Source organism: Electrona antarctica, assembly GCF_951216825.1.
Source record: "Electrona antarctica genome assembly, chromosome: 14".
Classification (NCBI taxonomy): Eukaryota; Metazoa; Chordata; class Actinopteri; order Myctophiformes; family Myctophidae; genus Electrona; species Electrona antarctica.
The window spans coordinates 48191523-48210786 of NC_136795.1; the positions used below are offsets into that span (position 1 = coordinate 48191523).

General features: G+C 43.1%; 1 protein-coding gene across 1 annotated transcript in view; it reads right to left on the bottom strand.

The window, feature by feature from the left end:
• Positions 1-19264, bottom strand: part of tbc1d16 (TBC1 domain family, member 16) — a 110049-nt gene that overhangs the window by 11759 nt on the left and 79026 nt on the right. Inside the window, exons 10-12 of the mRNA XM_079520939.1 lie at positions 5130-5264; positions 2408-2594; positions 901-1080 (exon numbers count right to left, since the gene is read on the bottom strand). Of these exons, the coding sequence (XP_079377065.1) occupies positions 901-1080; positions 2408-2594; positions 5130-5264 (502 nt within the window). The remainder of the gene's footprint in view (positions 1-900; positions 1081-2407; positions 2595-5129; positions 5265-19264) is intronic.

Sequence of the window (19264 nt, forward strand, 5' to 3'; positions counted from 1 at the left end):
TGAGCAACTTCCACTGACATGAATAGCTGGGGGGGCGGAGCTTCGCGCCAGTACAGTCTCTATCCTTTTATATACTCTATGGTATTACCTGGTAGTGAGCCCAGCAGTGTTACCGTATTACCTGGTAGTGAGCCCAGCAGTATTACCGTATTACGTGGTAGTGAGCCCAGCAGTGTTACCGTATTACCTGGTATAGTGAGCCCAGTAGTATTACCGTATTACCTGGTATAGTGAGCCCAGCAGTGTTACCGTATTACCTGGTAGTGAGCCCAGCAGTGTTACCGTATTACCTGGTATAGTGAGCCAAGTAGTATTACCGTATTACCTGGTATAGTGAGCCCAGCAGTGTTACCGTATTACCTGGTAGTGAGCCCAGCAGTGTTACCGTATTACCTGGTAGTGAGCCCAGCAGTGTTACCGTATTACCTGGTAGTGAGCCCAGCAGTGTTACCGTATTACCTGGTATAGTGAGCCCAGTAGTATTACCGTATTACCTGGTATAGTGAGGCCAGCAGTGTTACCGTATTACCTGGTAGTGAGCCCAGCAGTGTTACCGTATTACCTGGTATAGTGAGCCCAGCAGTGTTACCGTATTACCTGGTAGTGAGCCCAGCAGTGTTACCGTATTACCTGGTAGTGAGCCCAGCAGTGTTACCGTATTACCTGGTAGTGAGCCCAGCAGTGTTACCGTATTACCTGGTAGTGAGCCCAGCAGTGTTACCGTATTACCTGGTATAGTGAGCCCAGCAGTATTACCGTATTACCTGGTATAGTGAGCCCAGCAGTATTACCGTATTACCTGGTATAGTGAGCCCAGCAGTGTTACCGTATTACCTGGTAGTGAGCCCAGCAGTATTACCATATTACGTGGTAGTGAGCCCAGCAGTATTACCGTATTACCTGGTAGTGAGCCCAGCAGGCCTCCCACATGCGCAGCGCCTCCGTGTCGGGGAACTCCCTCTTGAAGCAGAGCAGGATCCAGCGGTGGCAGAAGAGCAGCTGCAGGCCGTCCTCCCCCAGCAGGGTGAGGTGCTGGTGGAAGCACGGCAGCATCAGCCGCAGCAGCTCTCGCAGGTACATCTGGGGGGGGGGGGGGAAGAGAGAGAGAGAGAGAGAGAGAGAGAGAGAGAGAGAGAGAGAGAGAGAGAGAGAGAGAGAGAGAGAGAGAGAGAGAGAGCACAGGTTGGTTCCCAAACTTTTCCTTGTCAAGGAAACCCCCAAATCGGGGCGCTCCGCTGGCCTTAAGGTCAAGGCCTTAGATAAAGACGCACATTTTCAACGATTAAAATAGCATATCTACAAGCTCGTAGCGCGGCACTCGGTGCCGCGCTATGAGCTTGTAGATCTGCTATTTTTCAATAGCTAAAGTTTAAAATAATGACACTTACAAAAAAAGATGACTAAATATACTGTCAATTGCATCGACAAATAAACTATGTGAAAATGTTACATTATGCTTGGTTTGCGCACGGGTGGGTGTCACACTCTGAAAATAGCCGATCTACAAGACCACGGTGTGGGCTGCGGGTGCGTTGCGAGTGTGACCATGTAGATCGGCTATTCTCGGCGGCACACATCAAAGTATAAACCAGGAGTTATTATGACGCCACCTAAGGTCGACTAAAACTGCAGATTTAGTTGACTAAAATCATATAATTATGTGGTGAACTAAAACAACACACACACTTTGATTAAAAAAAATGTCGCGCATCACAGAGCCATTTGTCTGCACTGATGATGAACTAATTCAATCTGTGATAAGTTATCGATTTAATCCATTTGCATTAGTGCATAATTATGTTATGCATCATTTAATCATTCCCATATACAGTATTATCCATCAAATGCTGATGTCCCAACGCTGATATCGATCAAACCATTATTTCCATTTTTCTAAAGAAAATAAAAGTTTCCCTCGTCTTTAGAAGCGCACACACACACACACACACAGTGTTGTTTTCGTCGACTAAAACTATGACGAAAAATGTTCGTCGACTACCTTTTTTCACTGACGAAAACTAAATGAAAACTAAGCTATGGTGACTAAAACTATGACTAAATATACTGACAATTTCGTCAACAAATAAAAACTAGACTAAAATGTTACGAAGGGACTAGTGGACAAGAGATCATTTTACACTCACAACACGGCGCGCTGCAACGCGTTGTGAGCTTGTAGATCGGCTATTTTCAGCAAGTGAAAAAAACGTCATTATGACGGCATCAAGGCCCGCCCAAATACATTTTGTTCGACTAAATCAACTGTAGACTTAGTAGACTAAAACTAGACTAAACACTAAAACATTCCAGTTGACTAAAATGTGACTACAACTAAATTAAAACGTTTCAAGAGACTAAAATTACTAAAACTAAAAAAGAAACTTGCTGCCAAAAACAACCTCCTCACCAGCTGCCTCTCCATGTCCTCGTCCCTCGGGGAGCTGATGAAGATGGTGTTCTCCATCAGTCCCACGAAGCACCAGAAGGTGTCGCTCTCGTCCTGGACCTCCGTGAGCAGCGGAGCCACGAGGTCAGACATGCCTTGGCAGTAGCCCATGTCTGGGTTCAGCACCGCGTAGTTCAGCAGGATGCGCCTGGAGGGGGAGGGGAGGCATCCTTTTGGTTAAGACACGGTGTTGTTTTCGTCGAATAAAACAAAGACGAAAAATGTTCGTCGACTACCTTTTTTCACCGACGAAAACTAAATGGAAACTAAGCTATGATGATTAAAACCAAGACTAAATATACTGACAATACAACAAATAACAACTAGAATGTTAGGAAGGGACTAGTGGACGAGATATCCAGTATAAGATATTTTACAATAGACAATAGACAATCTACAAGCCCAGCTTGTAGATCAGCTATTCTCAGCAATTGAAAAATTATGACGGCATCAAGGCCCACCAAAATACATTTTGTTCGACTAAATCAACTGTAGATTTAGTAGACTAAAACTAGACTAACACTAAAACATTCCAGCTAACCCTAACCCTAAAACTAAATGAAAACTATTCAAGAGACTATGACAAAAACTAACTTTGCTAGTCCAATGACTAGTCTAAACTAAGTAATGCACCCTCCTGGAGGGGCCAGGACACACAGTACAGCAGCCTATAAACCCAATTCCAATACCCCCAAATCTCAGCCTCGGTCACTCCCACATATTTCCCCGGGATTCCTTGCGAAGCACCGGGCCATGTGATTTTGAATACTAAAGCGGCGTACATAAGTATAGCACGTCAGTGGGATTCAACCCTTTTTAATTCAAAGACCACCAGGTTTGATATGCGTGAGGCTACAGGCCTCGCCCGATTTCATGCCATTTTATTTTCATCACTGGGGCCCCGCAAGGGTCCATTTTGGACCCCCCGGTGGTCCCTGGACCCCATGTTGAGAAGCATGGTACCACACTATAAGAATTACTGTAATGTCATAAAATACATTGAGCCGTAACTGTTGAGGTGAAGGGTGTCACTGAACACAACATTCTAATCTAGGGCTGAAAGCCCTAGATTTCATCAATTATTTAAACAAATCCAGAATCGATTTAGATTTGTTTAAAATATTTATTTTTATTTTCTTTATTTAGATTTTTGGCCATTTGTATTAAGTATAAAATATGTTACATTTGTATGCATCAATTAGCCGATACAGTTTAGCTAATTAGACAAAACAAATGTGCTTCTCGGTTATTTGATTAATTAAAAAAGAAAAGAAAAAGAAAATTGCTAATAAAATAATGGACAGTTGCGGCCGTGCACCCTCCACCCCAGACAGAAATCAGGAGCCATGAGGAGGAGGAGGAGGAGAGGCAAAGTGAAGTAATAACATGCTATTTAAACCCTCCTGCTCCACAGAAGCCATTAGCTATGAGTGTACGCATCACAAGTGCTCCAGCGGCTTAGCCAGAGTCAATAAAGCATGAAACTCATTTGCGGCTTCCCCCCCGGGGTTCAGAATATGAAATGAATAGGCAGGTACTCCTGTCTGTGTGTGTGTGCACGTGCGTGTGTGTGCACGTGCGTGTGTGTGTGTGTGTGTGTGTGTGCGTGTGTGTGCGTGTGTGTGTGTGAGGATGCGCATGTGTGTGTGTGTGTGTGTGTGTGTGTGTGTGTGTGTGTGCACGTGCACCGAGCGGGCTCTGGGATGGCAGAGATAACACTGCTGGAGTGGGGCGGTGGGGAGGAGGAGACAGACAGAGAGAGAGAGAGAGAGAGAGAGAGAGAGGTTCAATAGATGCTATAGTTATACTATGCAGATGAATGTTGGCTAATATTGTTCACGACTTCATGTCATTTAGACAGACACAGGGAATGGCGTTAAAACACCAAAAAGGGGTTCCCGCCCCAAAATGGGTTAAAGGTAATGATCTGTATCTTGTGATAATGTATACGTATGTCCCTTGTTGTTGTAGTATGTTTACTGTATTGTGTCTTTTAGAGCTTTTATTATCTGTTGTGCTTTGGGCCACGTGCAATAAGGGGCTACGTGCAATATGGACATATCAATGTTTTTTCTTCCTGCTCATATCCTTATTTATTTATTTAAATGACTACTGCTCAGCCCATATATGCTGTTACTACTGTACGTATTAATGTATCCTCCTTACTGACATGTTTACACTATTGGTGAGATGCGAAAATACGTTTCGCTGTACAATACTTGTACTGTACATTGACAATAAATTGAATCTCATCTCGTCATCTCAAAAAATGTATTGCCCAGCTTGGGACATATACATAAACTTGACCTTGACCATGAAGTACAATCCCCCAGCCTTGAACTACACGACGGAGACGAGAGGAGAGGGATCGAGGACAAAAAGAATCAGACCTGTCTGAACTGAGTGGTGCATGCTGTACTGCAGTGGTTCCCAAACCTTTTCATGTCAAGGACCCCCACGTTGACACTAATTAGCCCGCGGACCCCTCATTTGAAAAGATGAGAAGATTTTGATTACGGTTCTAGCAGTGATTCTCAACCCGTTTAATTTCAAGGACCCCCAGTTTGACATGCATTAGTCTATACGGACCCGCCCCATTAATAGCATTTCTATCTCTGGGACCCCCAATTTATATCGTAAAAATCAATGTTGATTTAACTCTAGAGAGCCAGTCGGTCCAGACCTCATGATCTCCACGTTGGGGTTGTTGTCTCCTCTGAAGAAGGCGTTGCTGCGGTCCGTCCTCACCACGTCCTTGTCCACCGTGAACTGGACCTTCCTCCAGAACTCACTGTGCTGCTCTGGACTCATGGACAGTCTGGGGGGGGGGGGGGGGGGGGGGGCAAGCAGACAGACAGACAATTCAATGAAATGCATATTTAATCAATATTGTTGAGGGGCGCTAGCCACGTCCAACGTCTTGGCTTTTGAAATATGGCAGCAAGTCTATGGACTTTTAATGTTTGTTTACAGCACTTTAAACAAACAGGTGCCCCTAACTTCACATGATTTGTGTGATGTTTTTGTTTTCGTTGTAAATAATGCCCTATAGAGCGTCGCCCCTTTCATGACGACGTGAGACCCAGAAGTGAATTCCCCGTTCATTTTCTCCACAAAGCAAACTCGAGTCGTGACAAATCATGACAACAAACACAACGTTTTAGGCCGAACAAATAATTACAAAGAAGAAAAACAAACAAAAAAAAGTGTTGTAACCTGCCGTTTTCTTTTGCTTTCTAATTATTTATACGGCCCGAAAAATTGTGTTTGTTGTCATGATCTGTCACAGCTCGAGTTGGCTTTGTACGAGGCTAAAAAGGTCTTTAAATGAATACTTTTTGAAATGTCAAGGAGGAAAATGAACAGGGAATCATTTCCTGGGCCCTGGTATAGGGGGCGGGACTGGGTCCTGGTAGGGGGCGGGACTGGGTCCTGGTAGGGGGCGGGACTAGGTCCTGGTAGGGGGCGGGACTGGGTCCTGGTAGGGGGCGGGACTAGGTCCTGGTAGGGGGCGGGACTAGGTCCTGGTAGGGGGCGGGACTAGGTCCTGGTAGGGGGCGGGACTAGGTCCTGGTAGGGGGCGGGACTGCGACGCTCTATACCTGATCACACTACACTATACAGTGTCACTAACAATTATCCAAAATGGCAGATCTACAAAACTCGAAACGTGGCACGAAGCGACACATGTTGAGGTTGTTGATTTGAAACAGAAAAGTATACAAGACATCAGTTCCCACCCATTCCATCCACCCACCCATCCACCCACCCAACTAACAAGTAAAAACATATCGTCAATACACAACATTAGATAAATAGTGTACAAATGGAACCAAATGGACTCTTCTGAGTTACATTAACACACCGGATTATACTGTGCAGAGGAGCAGAGTAGTACAGTAGCACAGCTAACACTATGTCTGTACAGTGACAGGATTATACTGTACAGAGGAGCAGAGTAGTACAGTAGCACAGCTAACACTATGTCTGTACAGTGACAGGATTATACTGTACAGAGGAGCAGAGTAGTACAGTAGCACAGCTAACACTGTCTGTACAGTGACCGGATTATACTGTACAGAGGAGCAGAGTAGTACAGTAGCACAGCTAACACTATGTCTGTACAGTGACAGGATTAAACTGTACAGAGGAGCAGAGTAGTACAGTAGCACAGCTAACACTGTCTGTACAGTGACAGGATTAAACTGTACAGAGGAGCAGAGTAGTACAGTAGCACAGCTAACACTGTCTGTACAGTGACAGGATTATACTGTACAGAGGAGCAGAGTAGTACAGTAGCACAGCTAACACTATGTCTGTACAGTGACAGGATTATACTGTACAGAGGAGCAGAGTAGTACAGTAGCACAGCTAACACTGTCTGTACAGTGACAGGATTATACTGTACAGAGGAGCAGAGTAGTACAGTAGCACAGCTAACACTGTCTGTACAGTGACAGGATTATACTGTACAGAGGAGCAGAGTAGTACAGTAGCACAGCTAACACTATGTCTGTACAGTGACAGGATTATACTGTACAGAGGAGCAGAGTAGTACAGTAGCACAGCTAACACTGTCTGTACAGTGACAGGATTATACTGTACAGAGGAGCAGAGTAGTACAGTAGCACAGCTAACACTGTCTGTACAGTGACAGGATTATACTGTACAGAGGAGCAGAGTAGTACAGCTAACATGTCTGTACAGTGACAGGATTATACTGTACAGAGGAGCAGAGTAGTACAGCTAACATGTCTGTACAGTGACAGTGTTGACAAATTAGGAGATTCTTTATAAACAACCATTTGGATAACTCTCTCTCTCTCTCTCTCTCTCTCTCTCTCTCTCTTATTTATTTTTCTCTAGTGTAAAATATCACCATTTGAAGGAGTCATTACACAACGAGACAACCGTGAAATATCATAAAACCCTCAGCCGTGTGAGTGTCTGGGACTGTACTGCTGCTGTTGAGAGAGAGACAGTGGACTGTACTGGTGGTGGGGGGGGAGAGAGAGAGAAAGAGAGAGAGAGAGAGAGAGAGAGAGCTACGTGTGTGTGTGTGTGTGTGTGTGTGAGAGAGAGTCTGTCTGTGTCTGTGTGTCTGTGTGTGTGATGTGTGTGATGTGTGTGTGAGAGAGAGTCTGTCTGTGTCTGTGTGTGTGATGTGTGTGAGTCTGTCTGTGTCTGTGTCTGTGTGTGTGGTGTGTGTGTGTGAGAGTCTGTCTGTGTGTGTGTGTGTGATGTGTGTGTGAGTCTGTGTGTGTGTGTGTGTGTGTGTGTGGTAATAAACAGATCATTGTTGTCGGGCAGAAAACTCCTATCTCCCCATTTTAACTGTTTGACGTTGTATCGTAAACCAATGCCCTTCTTCGTCATATCACAGTGTGACAAAAGCAGCAAAAATATATCAGATCCACAAGCTCAAAACACACCGCAATGCGACACGCTTAAGAGCTTGTAGATCTGATATTTCTTTGGAATTCTGGAAAGTGTGGGGTTTCCGCCCCGACGGCAACAAGAAGCAAATGTTGATTTTGTCGACTAAAACTATGACGAAAAATGTTCGTCGACTAAATTTTTCCACTGACGAAAACTAAATGAATGAAAACTAAGCTATGATGACTAAAACTAAGAGTAAATATACTGACAATGTCGTCAACAAATAAAAACTAGAATAAAATGTTAGGAAGGTACTAGTGGACAAGAGATCCAGTATAAGTCATTTTACAATTTGCAAATAGACAATCTACAAGCTCACAACGCGTCGCAGCTTGTAGATCGGCTATTTGCTATTTTCAGCAAGTGTAAAATCAGCCATTACGACGGCATCAAGGCCCGCCAAAATACATTTTAGTCGACTAAATCAACTGTAGATTTAGTCGACTAAAATCGTATGACATTTAGTCGACTAAAACTAGACTAAACACCAAAACCTTCCAGGTGACTAAAATGTGACTGAAACTAAATGAAAACTATCCAAGACACTGACTAAAACTAAAAATAGAAATGTGCTGCCAAAAACAACACCGCTGGCTAGTCGGAGGGGGATTTAATGAAGCGCGTTTATTTTTCCAGCGCGGTCCCAGCAGGAACAGACAAAACGTACACACTATGATGCAACGCCACGCAACTGTTAACTTCCATGACCCTGTGTTGTTTATGTGGTTGGACACTCCCCCCGAGACACACACACACACACACCTGTGTGTCGATGCGAGGACTCTCTGCCTTGATCGCCGTGCATCCCCAGCGGCGATCCTCAACGCACTCAAAGTATAAAGAGATACTCCTGGTCAAATATCGGTGAACTACTAGTTGCAAGTTCCAATGTCAACTTTGTACTTGGGTTAAGAGTACTTGCTTTATGCAACCAAAAAGTACATTTTAGAAATTGTCAAAAGCAAAAGCTCATTTTCTTTTTAATCAATGCATTTCCGAGTTAAAACTTTCCAAATTACTTTTGGAAGTTTCCGAGAAATCCAACTCCACAACATATTAACAAGATAACTGCATGCCACCGTGCCAACTGGAATTGGTCATTTTCAGTCACTTTCACTTCCGGTTTCTCCGCTCGCAGACAGCCATTGTAAGGAACGGCTTATGAAAAATCACCTCGGATGGATGATAATCACCGCGGATAGCGCTCGTAGTTTCAGAGAAAAGTAGGGGCCAGTGTTAAAAGTAGATTGTTCAGCTAAACCGCTTCATATCGAGTTCATTCATTGACAGAGAATTCCGATGAAGGCAGACAACGGCTGGATTTTAATAGAATAACAGTCAAATGGAACAAAAATGTTAATATAATTGTAAATATAGCAGATTTATAAGCTCACAATATGTCACATCAATGATGCGTTGTGAGAGTGTAGATCAGCTATTTTCACTATTCTTTCCATTCCTCAGTCGAAAGTACAATATTTTCCTTTGAGAAATAGTGTAATAATAGTGGAGTGAACTATCCAAAAGTACAAATTCTCAAGTACTGTGCAGATATTTCTTATTTTTCATTTTCATGACATTTTCAATGCTGCAGGCTAAGGTGGGGTCTGAAGAGGTGAGTTTTCAGACTACGGCGGAACATAAGCTAAAATAGCCACTCTAGATCGGCTAGGATAGCTTTTTTTAAGTTATACTGCTGTAATAATTTAAAACTGGTTAAACAATAGCAATCTATGATTGCTATTTTTGGTGTGTCTCCTGCGGTAGGCAGACTCAATAAGTACCAGAAAGATTTGATCACATTCGCTTCTCTTATAGCTAGACGGCGCTACAATGGAAGAGCCCTAGCCCCCCCCTCCCTCCTACGACATCCTGGTTACAAGACCTGTCATAATTTCTTCATTTAGAGAAAATAATATTTGCAGTCAGAGGCTCCTTGAATGGTTTCCACAGAACCTGGGACCCTTTCCTCGCATTCTCACTGAGATTGTTTGACTTGTTTTTTTTAATATTTAGTTTTTCTCTACCTTTTTTTGTATTATTTTCTCTCTCTGTATATTTTTTCTTAGTTTATATCTTTAATTTCAAAAAATATTATTACTACTGCTACACACACTCAATTTTGCTTCTCTCTATAATTCTCCCCTCAGGGCGGGTGGGTGGGAGGCTAAATATGCGGTCCTTAGTTCATATTTTTTATTGTTCCTTTTGTGTCTTTGTGTCTATCCTGTATTTAACGGAAAAAAACAATAAAAAAGTAAAAAAACAAACATGTATGAATGAATGAATGAATGAATGACTGAATGCCATGAAAGACCTGGGGATTGAATTCTCGGCGGTGCTTCCAGCTCAGCTCGGCCGGTCGCTCCAACAAACATAATTAATAATTTAAATGAAATATAAAAAAAACAAAAAACAAACCAAAACAAAAAACTATTCATTTAAGTGTTTGTGTTCCAGCGCCGCGGTCCCAGCAGGAACAGAAATAAACGTACACACCTGATGCAACGCCAGGCAACTGTTAAGTTCCATGAGCCTGTGTTGTTTATGTGGTTGGACACTCCCCCGAGAGACACACACACCTGTGTGTCCATGACTCTCTGTCTCCATCGCAGTGAATGACTCCAGTTCTTTTTTTTGAGTGGTGCAACCACTCCAAGGAACAGCAATGTCCGTGTCCGTGTGACACCTATGTGACTCGTGTTAACCTATGTTTGTGTGTGACTCATGCGTGACTCATGAGTACCAGTAGGGGCGCTGTCGTGCCAGAAACAGAGAGAGAGAAATAGTGCTGTACTGTTGCCTGCTAATGAGAGCGAGAGAGAGAGAGGGGAGGGGGGGGGGGGGGGGGTGAGGGGGGGAGTTGCACCACTCAGTTCACACGGGTGTGATTTTTTTTTTACACAAGTACAAGTAGCAATACCACATTGTAGAAATCAGTGTTGTACATAGCACATTTTGATTTTAGTCATAGTCTTGTGAATAGTTTTAGTCGACTAAATATAAGATTTTAGTCGACTAATTCTACAGTTGATTTAGTCGTCTAAAATGCACTTTGGCTAGGCCTTTATGTCGTCGTAATGGCCGATTTCACAATTGCCGACCTACAAGCTCACAACATAGCTTATGTTCACATATAGCTTGTCGTCAACATAGATTCGTTCTCATGTAGTTTTCATTTAGTTTTCGTCAGTGAAAAAAGGTAGTTGACGAACGTTTTTCGTCATGGTATTAGTCGACAATTAGTCGGTCATACTAAATAAAATACTAATAATTTGCCCAATGCCTCCCTTGCTTGTCGTCACTCAGCATCAATTGTATTGGAGGGTCAAATCAACTAATCAAATGATTCCCGCGGGCGGCGCGGCTGCTCCAAGAGATGGAACACATGCGGGGACATTGTTTCACTGCGGTAACGTGTGTGACAACTCCTAGGACTGAGAAATCAACACTGGTAGAAATGCATACTGTATAAGTGTATAAGGTCACACCGTAGATATTGGGAGCTTGTATACCGGCTATTTTTGAGTAATAAAAAAGTAGTTAACTAGAAAAAGTGCCCTTCCGGGCACAGGTCTCCACCAGGAGGATAAGAGTGTGTGTGATGTTTGGCAAAATGTTTAGGAGGATGTTGTTGTTTTTTTTGCAACAATTTTCTTCATTTTGTTGAGGAAATGCAGAGCCAGATCACTCATAGCATCTCTGAGGATAGAATTCTGGATGAGCAGGACATGTGCAGAATTTTGTACAAAACGGGCCACTCCTGAAAACTTTGGAAGGCAATCTTAGCCAATCAGTGTACAATCTGAGAAATCCAACAGACTCGTCTTGATCACATGACTACAGAGATCATGTGTACCGATTGCCATTTCTTCATACGCCTTTGATGGCAATTGGATAATTTGAGGCAATCTGTTCCAAAAATGTGTTTTGCAAAAATCAACCTGTTGGTGGCGCTATAACAGGCCAATGTGAAAAGGGTGGGATATATTCCTCAGCCTAGTAAGAAAAAGTGTGAAAGATTTCACGTAAATTGCATGCTGCGTTCATGATTTGAGGCTATTGTTCAAAACGTGGCAATCTTGCAAACTGTGAAAGCCAATTATATACAATTAGGATGGAATATGAAATATCGGACAGATCCGACTTGAGCACATGACCATAGAGATACTGTGTAACGATTTGTGATATTTTGACAGAATCTGGAGGAGTAATCAAAAAATGTTTTACAAAAGTCGGCCTCCTGGTGGCGCTATAAAAGGCAGATGCGGAAAATGCAGGTCAAAGGTTTGTCCTTGGCCTCTAGGGAGTGTGCAATTGTGCATGCAATGTTTCACGCAGATCGGTGCAGTTGTAGGTAAAAAATGTGAAAAGCTGCCTCATGGTGGCGCTATAACTGGCCGTTCTGGAAAATGTGGGGCAGAGGTTCATCATTGGCATCCAGGGAGTGTGTGTGCAAAGTTTGGCATCGGCCGGGTTAACGGTGCCGGAGATTAGCTGTACACAGACGGACGGAAGGAAGGACGGACACACACACACATACACGGACGGAGTGCAAAACATACTCTCTCCCCATGCCTTCGGCCTGGTGGAGACAATGATGTAAATGGTTAATGTATGGCTTGAATTGATAATCAAATTCTGTAAAGTAGATCTCCCAAGTAATTGTATATCTCTGAGGTATAGTGGAGTTACTGGAGTGCAGTATAGAACGTCGCAGCCCCGCCCCCTCGAGAGACCCGGGAAAGAAATCCCCGGTCATTATTTAAAGACGTTTACGCCGCGGACAAAGCCAACTCTTGTCGTGACAAATCATGACAATAAACACAATGTTTTGGGTAGAACAAATAATTAGAAAGAAGGAAAAAAAATGGCAGGTTACAACACTTTTTTTTGTTGTTTTTCTTCTTTGTAATTATTTGTTTGGTCCAAAACATTGTGTTTGTTGTCATGATTTGTCACGACTCGAGTTGGCTTCGTACGACGCTTAAAAGGTCTTTAAATAAATACGTCTATGGGGAAAAATGCATTGGGAATTATTTCCTGGGCCTGGCGTCGTCGCTTTTATAGAGCGGGACTGCGACGCTCTATAAAGCAGCGGACTGACCTCATGCTTCCCTCTATGCATGAGGAGTCCAAGTGTGCCCAGTGTGCCCACTACTTTGGTTTGGTTTGTTATAAACGTCGGAGACGTCAGCATACTTATATGCTTTTATACGACGTCGTTCATATCAAATTTAACATTAAGCAGATCAGCATCCTGAATCATAGCGACGTCAATAAGGTTTGTAATAAACCAAACGTGTCTGCCTGTGAAATTAACTCATTTTGGATAAAATCTGAATAAATTCAGTTTTTCTCCTCTGGTGAAAAGATGGAGGTTGCACGATTGCAGGCTCTCAGTCAAATCTGGTCACAGTTAGTAGCCTACCAAGGTGGTGCAGGACAGTTCACATGAAAGCATAATGAGGCTCGTGCACAGCTGGCAAGACTAAGCCACAATTATATTGCGTCAACGTTTTGATCAAGAGACCAGATTCTACAAATGTCTTCTAAATCATGACAGTCTTCTGAAAAAACATATGCATCTCTGTCAGTGGTTCTCAAACTATTTCGTGTCAAGGACCTCCAGAAGTATGTATTTGGCCGCCGACCCCCATCTAAAAATATGTTGTTCCAGGGACCCCCCCCCCAGAAGCAAAGATATGAGTTAAAAGCGTTTGCTGTGAAAGAATTTCAGCATTTCAAGGTTTTCAGGATTTTTCCCAAAAAATAGCAGATCTACTTGTAGATCTGCTATTTTTCAACAGATAGTTCAAATAACGGTGTGTCCTCAGGTCTAAACGGGTAACATTGGACAAGGGCATACACTACATCAGGGGTGGGCAACTTTGACCATGCAGAGGGCCACTATATTTCCACACTCACTCCCTAGGACTATATATTACTGTCGTAGCAAAAACACAAAAAACAAGTCGTGCTGCGACGCGTTTTGAGCTTGTAGATCGGCTATTTTTGCTATATTCAAATTCAAATCCTGAAAATGAACATGTTTATGTAATTTCAAATGAAAAGAAGAGAGTCCGCACACAGGATTGCTCCAATGGTGTTCTTTTATTGAAACACCATAGTTAAGACACAACGTTTCGACCACAGGCGGCCTTCATCATGTGATGAAGGCCGCCTGCGGTCGAAACGTTGTGTCATTGTACTTGCCTTGGTCCGGCACCAGCCAGGAATTGGATGTGCGCAAGCCACCTGCCTTTTAAACTATGTAATTTCAAATGCCTTTAATTATACTTGTGTGCTGAGCAATGAGCTTAGCCTGACACTCAGCCTGAATTTTCATTTCGTTTCACTCCATTATTCAGTCTGAAAGCCCTCCCTACTACCGCCGTTTCTGAGATGGGCGTTGACAAAGAGGCAGTCTTCGGCGATTGGTTCACCCTTAACCAATCACAATAGTAGCAAAGCAGATGACAAGGCTCCGACCGCAGCAGGCTGAACTTAGCCGTGGTTGAGGGCATGTCAGCGGGGGGGGACAGAGCTAAATGGCCGGGGCATGGGACTCGAGTGCGAAATTGCGATTATGCAACAGTTACCAAAAAAAAAAAACACGTCAACTCAATGTCATTGTAACTAACATTTTCGAGCGAAAAAATAATTTTTTGAATGAGACTTTCACCCAGTATGAAGCTAAATGTGACACCAAAAGAGTAGCATAAGTTGCTATGCTACTGGCGCAGCCATGTTTGTTTGTGTCTGGACGGCGCTGTTGTTTTGACGTCATCGAGTTGAAACGACGCTGATTCGTCGGTCAGATTTCCAACCGAGTCTCAGACCTCCTTCGAGAGCGTCACCAGACCCTGAATCGCCTGAATATATTTTTTTAATGGGCGTGGCTAGCGATTCAGGGGCTGGAGCCAGGCTACAATGAGCTACTAATTTAGACTGAAGTAATTAAAGCGGGGTCATGTTTGCATGTTGTGTAATTGTACCAGCTGAAACCAATATTACATCAGTATTCTGACATTAACCTGAGGGCCACATTAAGTGAAGTTGGGGGCCGCATGTGGCCCCCCGGGGCCGCCAGTTGCCCACCCCTGCACTACAGTATGTACACGGACTGTACACACATAAGATTCTTAGCAGTGTGCGGTAGGGCATTCACATAGTCATTTTTACTAGTTGACTAGTTGAAAAAAATATTATGTAAAAACAAAAACAAAGAATTGTTTCTTTTTTTTGGAAATAAATATTTGTACATTTAAAAACTGTGTAAATTGGTGTACTATAACTATAATCTACTTTTTTTTTTCTTATCAACTAGTACCAACAAGGTTGACTAGTGGATTTACTAGTCGACTAGTTGCTTAATGCCCTAGTGTGCGGATGGTATACAGTATTTTCTTTTTCTATACTGTAGGTATGGTATAGCATGTTCCTCTCCATGTGTGTGTGTGTGGGGGGGGGATGGCCTGCTCTCAGTGAAACGCATCTCCATCAGGCGATACATGGCATGGATACGATGGCAGCCGTCACGTCACGCGTGTCGCTGTCGGAGGACACGTGTTCTCTCTCTCTCTCTTCTCCCTCTCTCTCTCCCTCTCCCTCTCCCTCTCCCCGGAGACCAACCCTCCAACTCTAAGGAGTTTTGAGCAGTGACAAGGGAAGTCGAAGGACTAGAAGAATACACTGGGAAAATGGGCTAAACTGGGAGAAAACGAGGGAAAGTTTACAAAATCCAGGAGCACTTTATTGGCCAAGTCTGTTCGGTAAGTAGGTCACACACACAGTACAGTCTGGTACTCCCGTTGTACTGCAGCGGAGTTAACACATTTAGACCTGAGGACGATTCTACAAATGTCTTCTAAATCCTGCCAGTTTTCTGAAAAACCTCATGTTTCTGTGTCAGTGGTTCTCAAACATTTTCATGTCAAGGACCCCAAGAGATAATGTATTTGGCCGCCGACCCCCATCTGAAAATGTTGTTCCAGGGACCCCCCAGAAGCAAAGATTTGAATTAAAAATGTTGCCTCTGAAAGAATATATATTCAAAGATTTGCAATACATTTTCACGTTTTTTCAAAAATAGCAGACCTACAAGCTCGTAGCGCGGCACCGGTGCCGCGCTATGAGCTTGTAGATGTGCTATTTTTCAACAGCTAAAGAATAACCGTGCTTAAAATTAAAACTTAAAAATTAAAACACTATATACACAAATCTTTGAATATATGTATATTCTTTCACAGCGAACATTTTCATATCTAACATATTTTGAGATGGGGGGGGGGGGGTGGGTCGTGGGCCAAATACAGATCATTCTGTGGGTCCTTGACATGAAATAGTGTGAGGGCCACTGATAAAGAAACACAGGTTTATCAGAAAACTGTCGTTACTTAGAAGACATTTTGTAGAATCTGTTCTTAGGTCTGAATGGGTTAAGACAGAGTTAACCCATTCAGGCCTGACGTCCAAATTTAAAAAACAAAAGTTTTCTAAATCACAATTTTCGGAAAGATTTGAGGCACATCTTAACGATTTTTCAAAAATAGCAGACCTACAAGTTCATAGCGCGCCACTCGGTGGCGCGCTATGAGCTTGTAGATCTGCTATTTTTCAATAGCTAAATTAATTTGGTTAATGTGGTTAAACGCTAACGTGACATGGATGCGTTCCAGGTCTAAATGGGTTAAGACAGCTCAGCGGAGGCTCTCTCTCTCTCTCTGAGTGACACCATCCATCCACCAGAGCTGTCTCTCTAGTCTCTACCATGCAAGCCTCGGACAGGATCTCATATACTGAGAACATGCCAGCTATGCTATACAGCACTACCACCGAGACAACTGTACGGTACACACTGCTGAAATCATAACCCCCAATCGCACACACACACACACACACACACACACGTGCGCAGGCACGGACACGCACGTAGGCACACATGCAGACGCGCACGCACGCAGACACACAGGGTGTGTATAGATATAACCAGGGCGCTGTGTGTGTGTGCGTGCGTGTGTGTTTTCCTATTGATGTGAGAATATGATCTGATAAGCGCTGACATGTTTGTTCCCACAGAGCTGTTAATTCACACCCCCTGCGCCGCTCCCCCTTTAACACTTCCATCTGATTGGCCCTATTGATTGCGCCGTTCGCCGCCACGGAAAGCCACAGAGCACTCGCATGTGGTTTAATGCGTGCGTGTGTGTGCGTGTGTATGTGTGCACTTGTTTTACTATACTTGTGAAGGCCTTAACCCAGTAAGACCTGAAGCCGATTCTACCAAGGTCTTCTAAATCCTGTTTCTATATCAGTGATTCTTAAACTTTTTCATGTCAAGGAGCCTCAAAATGGTATATATTTTGCCGCCAACCCAAGTGTTGTTCCAGAGACCCCCCCCCCCCCCCCCCCCCCCCCCGCCCAGAAGCAAAGATTTGAGTTAAACTTGTTTGCTTTAAAACATGTTTATATTCAAAGATTTGCGCCAATTTTCACGATTTTTCTAAATAACAAGTGCCACGCTTGTGTGCTCTTTTTCAATAGATATAGTATAAAATAATGGTTAACTCTAGCATGTCTGTTTTTTTGAGGTTTTGAAGTTGATTATCTTTGGCCCATGAAGCTTTCAGAAGGTTCCTCTTCCATGACCATCATCATCCATCATCTCAGAAATGTTTGACATCTGAAACATTTTTTAAATATGAATTTAACCCATTTTGACCTGAGATCAGATTCTAAAAATGTCTTCTACATCCTGACTGTTTTCTGAAAAAGCTATGTTTCTATGTCAGTCGTTGTTCGATTTTTGAAAAATAGCAGACCTACAACCTCGTAGCGCGCCACTCGGTGGCGCGCTATGAGCTTGTAGATCTGATATTTTTCAATAGCTAAAGCATAACATAATGCACCAAAAGGGGTTCCCGCCCCCAAAATGGCCTAAATATGAATTTAAGCACATGCTACTTGTGTCCATTTTTGTCATTATAGTGTTAACGTGGATAACATACATGTAATAGCTCAACATCTAAAATGATCCAGTTTTAATTTGTTCACGTCTCCAAACTCCCCCATAAGTATATAGTTTTGTTTTCATTTTGTTTCTGAAATAGATATTTTGAGGACAATTTCCCTGCTCCTCACACGAGCAATGGTTGTTTTTATGGTTTAAAACAATGACTTGGTGAGTTCGGTTTACAACAAGGAAAAAAAAGGTTGTGGAATCACGTTTAACCCATTTTGGACTGAGGTCGATAAAAATGGCTTCTAAATCCTAATATTTTTCTGAAAAACCCATGTTTCTATGTCAGTGGTGCTCAACCTTTTTCATGTCAAGGACCCCCAGAATTATCTCTATTGGGCCACAGACCCCCATCTCAAAATATGTAGTACCAAGGACCCCCCCAGGAGCCAATATTTTAATTAAAAATGTTCGCTCTGGAAATATATATTCAAAGATTTGTGCCTCATTTTCACGACTTTTCAAAAAAATAGCAGACCTACAAGCTCGTAGTGCGTCACTCCGGTGGCGTGCTAAGAGCTTGTAGATCTGCTATTTTTCAATAGCTAAAGTAGAACAGAATGCTTAAAACACAAAAGAGGTTCGCGCCCAAAATGGGTTAAGCCTTTTGAAGATTACATTTAGGGGTTGGAGTTACGTCTGATTTATAGATACACGGTGGGTGTCAACATGCTGAAAATAGCTGATCTGCACGTTTTGTAGAGCAGCTATTTTGGCTTCAGTTTAACAAAAAACAAAACAAACACATTCCAGCAGTGGTTCCCTATGGAGACACAAAGGAGAGTCTTTGCGTCTCCATAGGGAACCACTGCTGGCCATGATCAAATCATTGGCTTAGGGAATGCGACAAACAAATCCATGAAATCAAGTCTCCATGGGGTGAGCAATCGATAGAGAAACGGTCATTTTGAGGGCGAACTATCCTTTAAGATGTGGACCTCACAAGTATAGTAATACAAACGTGTATGTGTTGTGTACGTGCGTGCGTGCGTGCACGTTTGGCAGCCATCACTGCAGGCGGTATAGAGTGACAGTGTATCAGCTCCATCACATGTCACAACAGCAACAAGTCTCTATCTGTCAGGATTACATTATTTGTTGTCTTATTACCGCTGCCTTACATATGTGACTAAATCTGACTGAGGGGACTGCCATTGGATTTTTTGAATTTTTGTTTTTTTCACGTCATATGAAAGCAGGGAATCATAGCTTCAAAATTGACATATTGGTTGTTCAGTTTCACCCACCAGTTTTGGAGATATGGCTTATAGCAGGGGTTCTCAACCCGTGGGTCGCGACCCCTCGAGGGGTCGCCAAATTATTTTGGGGGGGTCGCCAAATTATTTTCAAAAAACAAA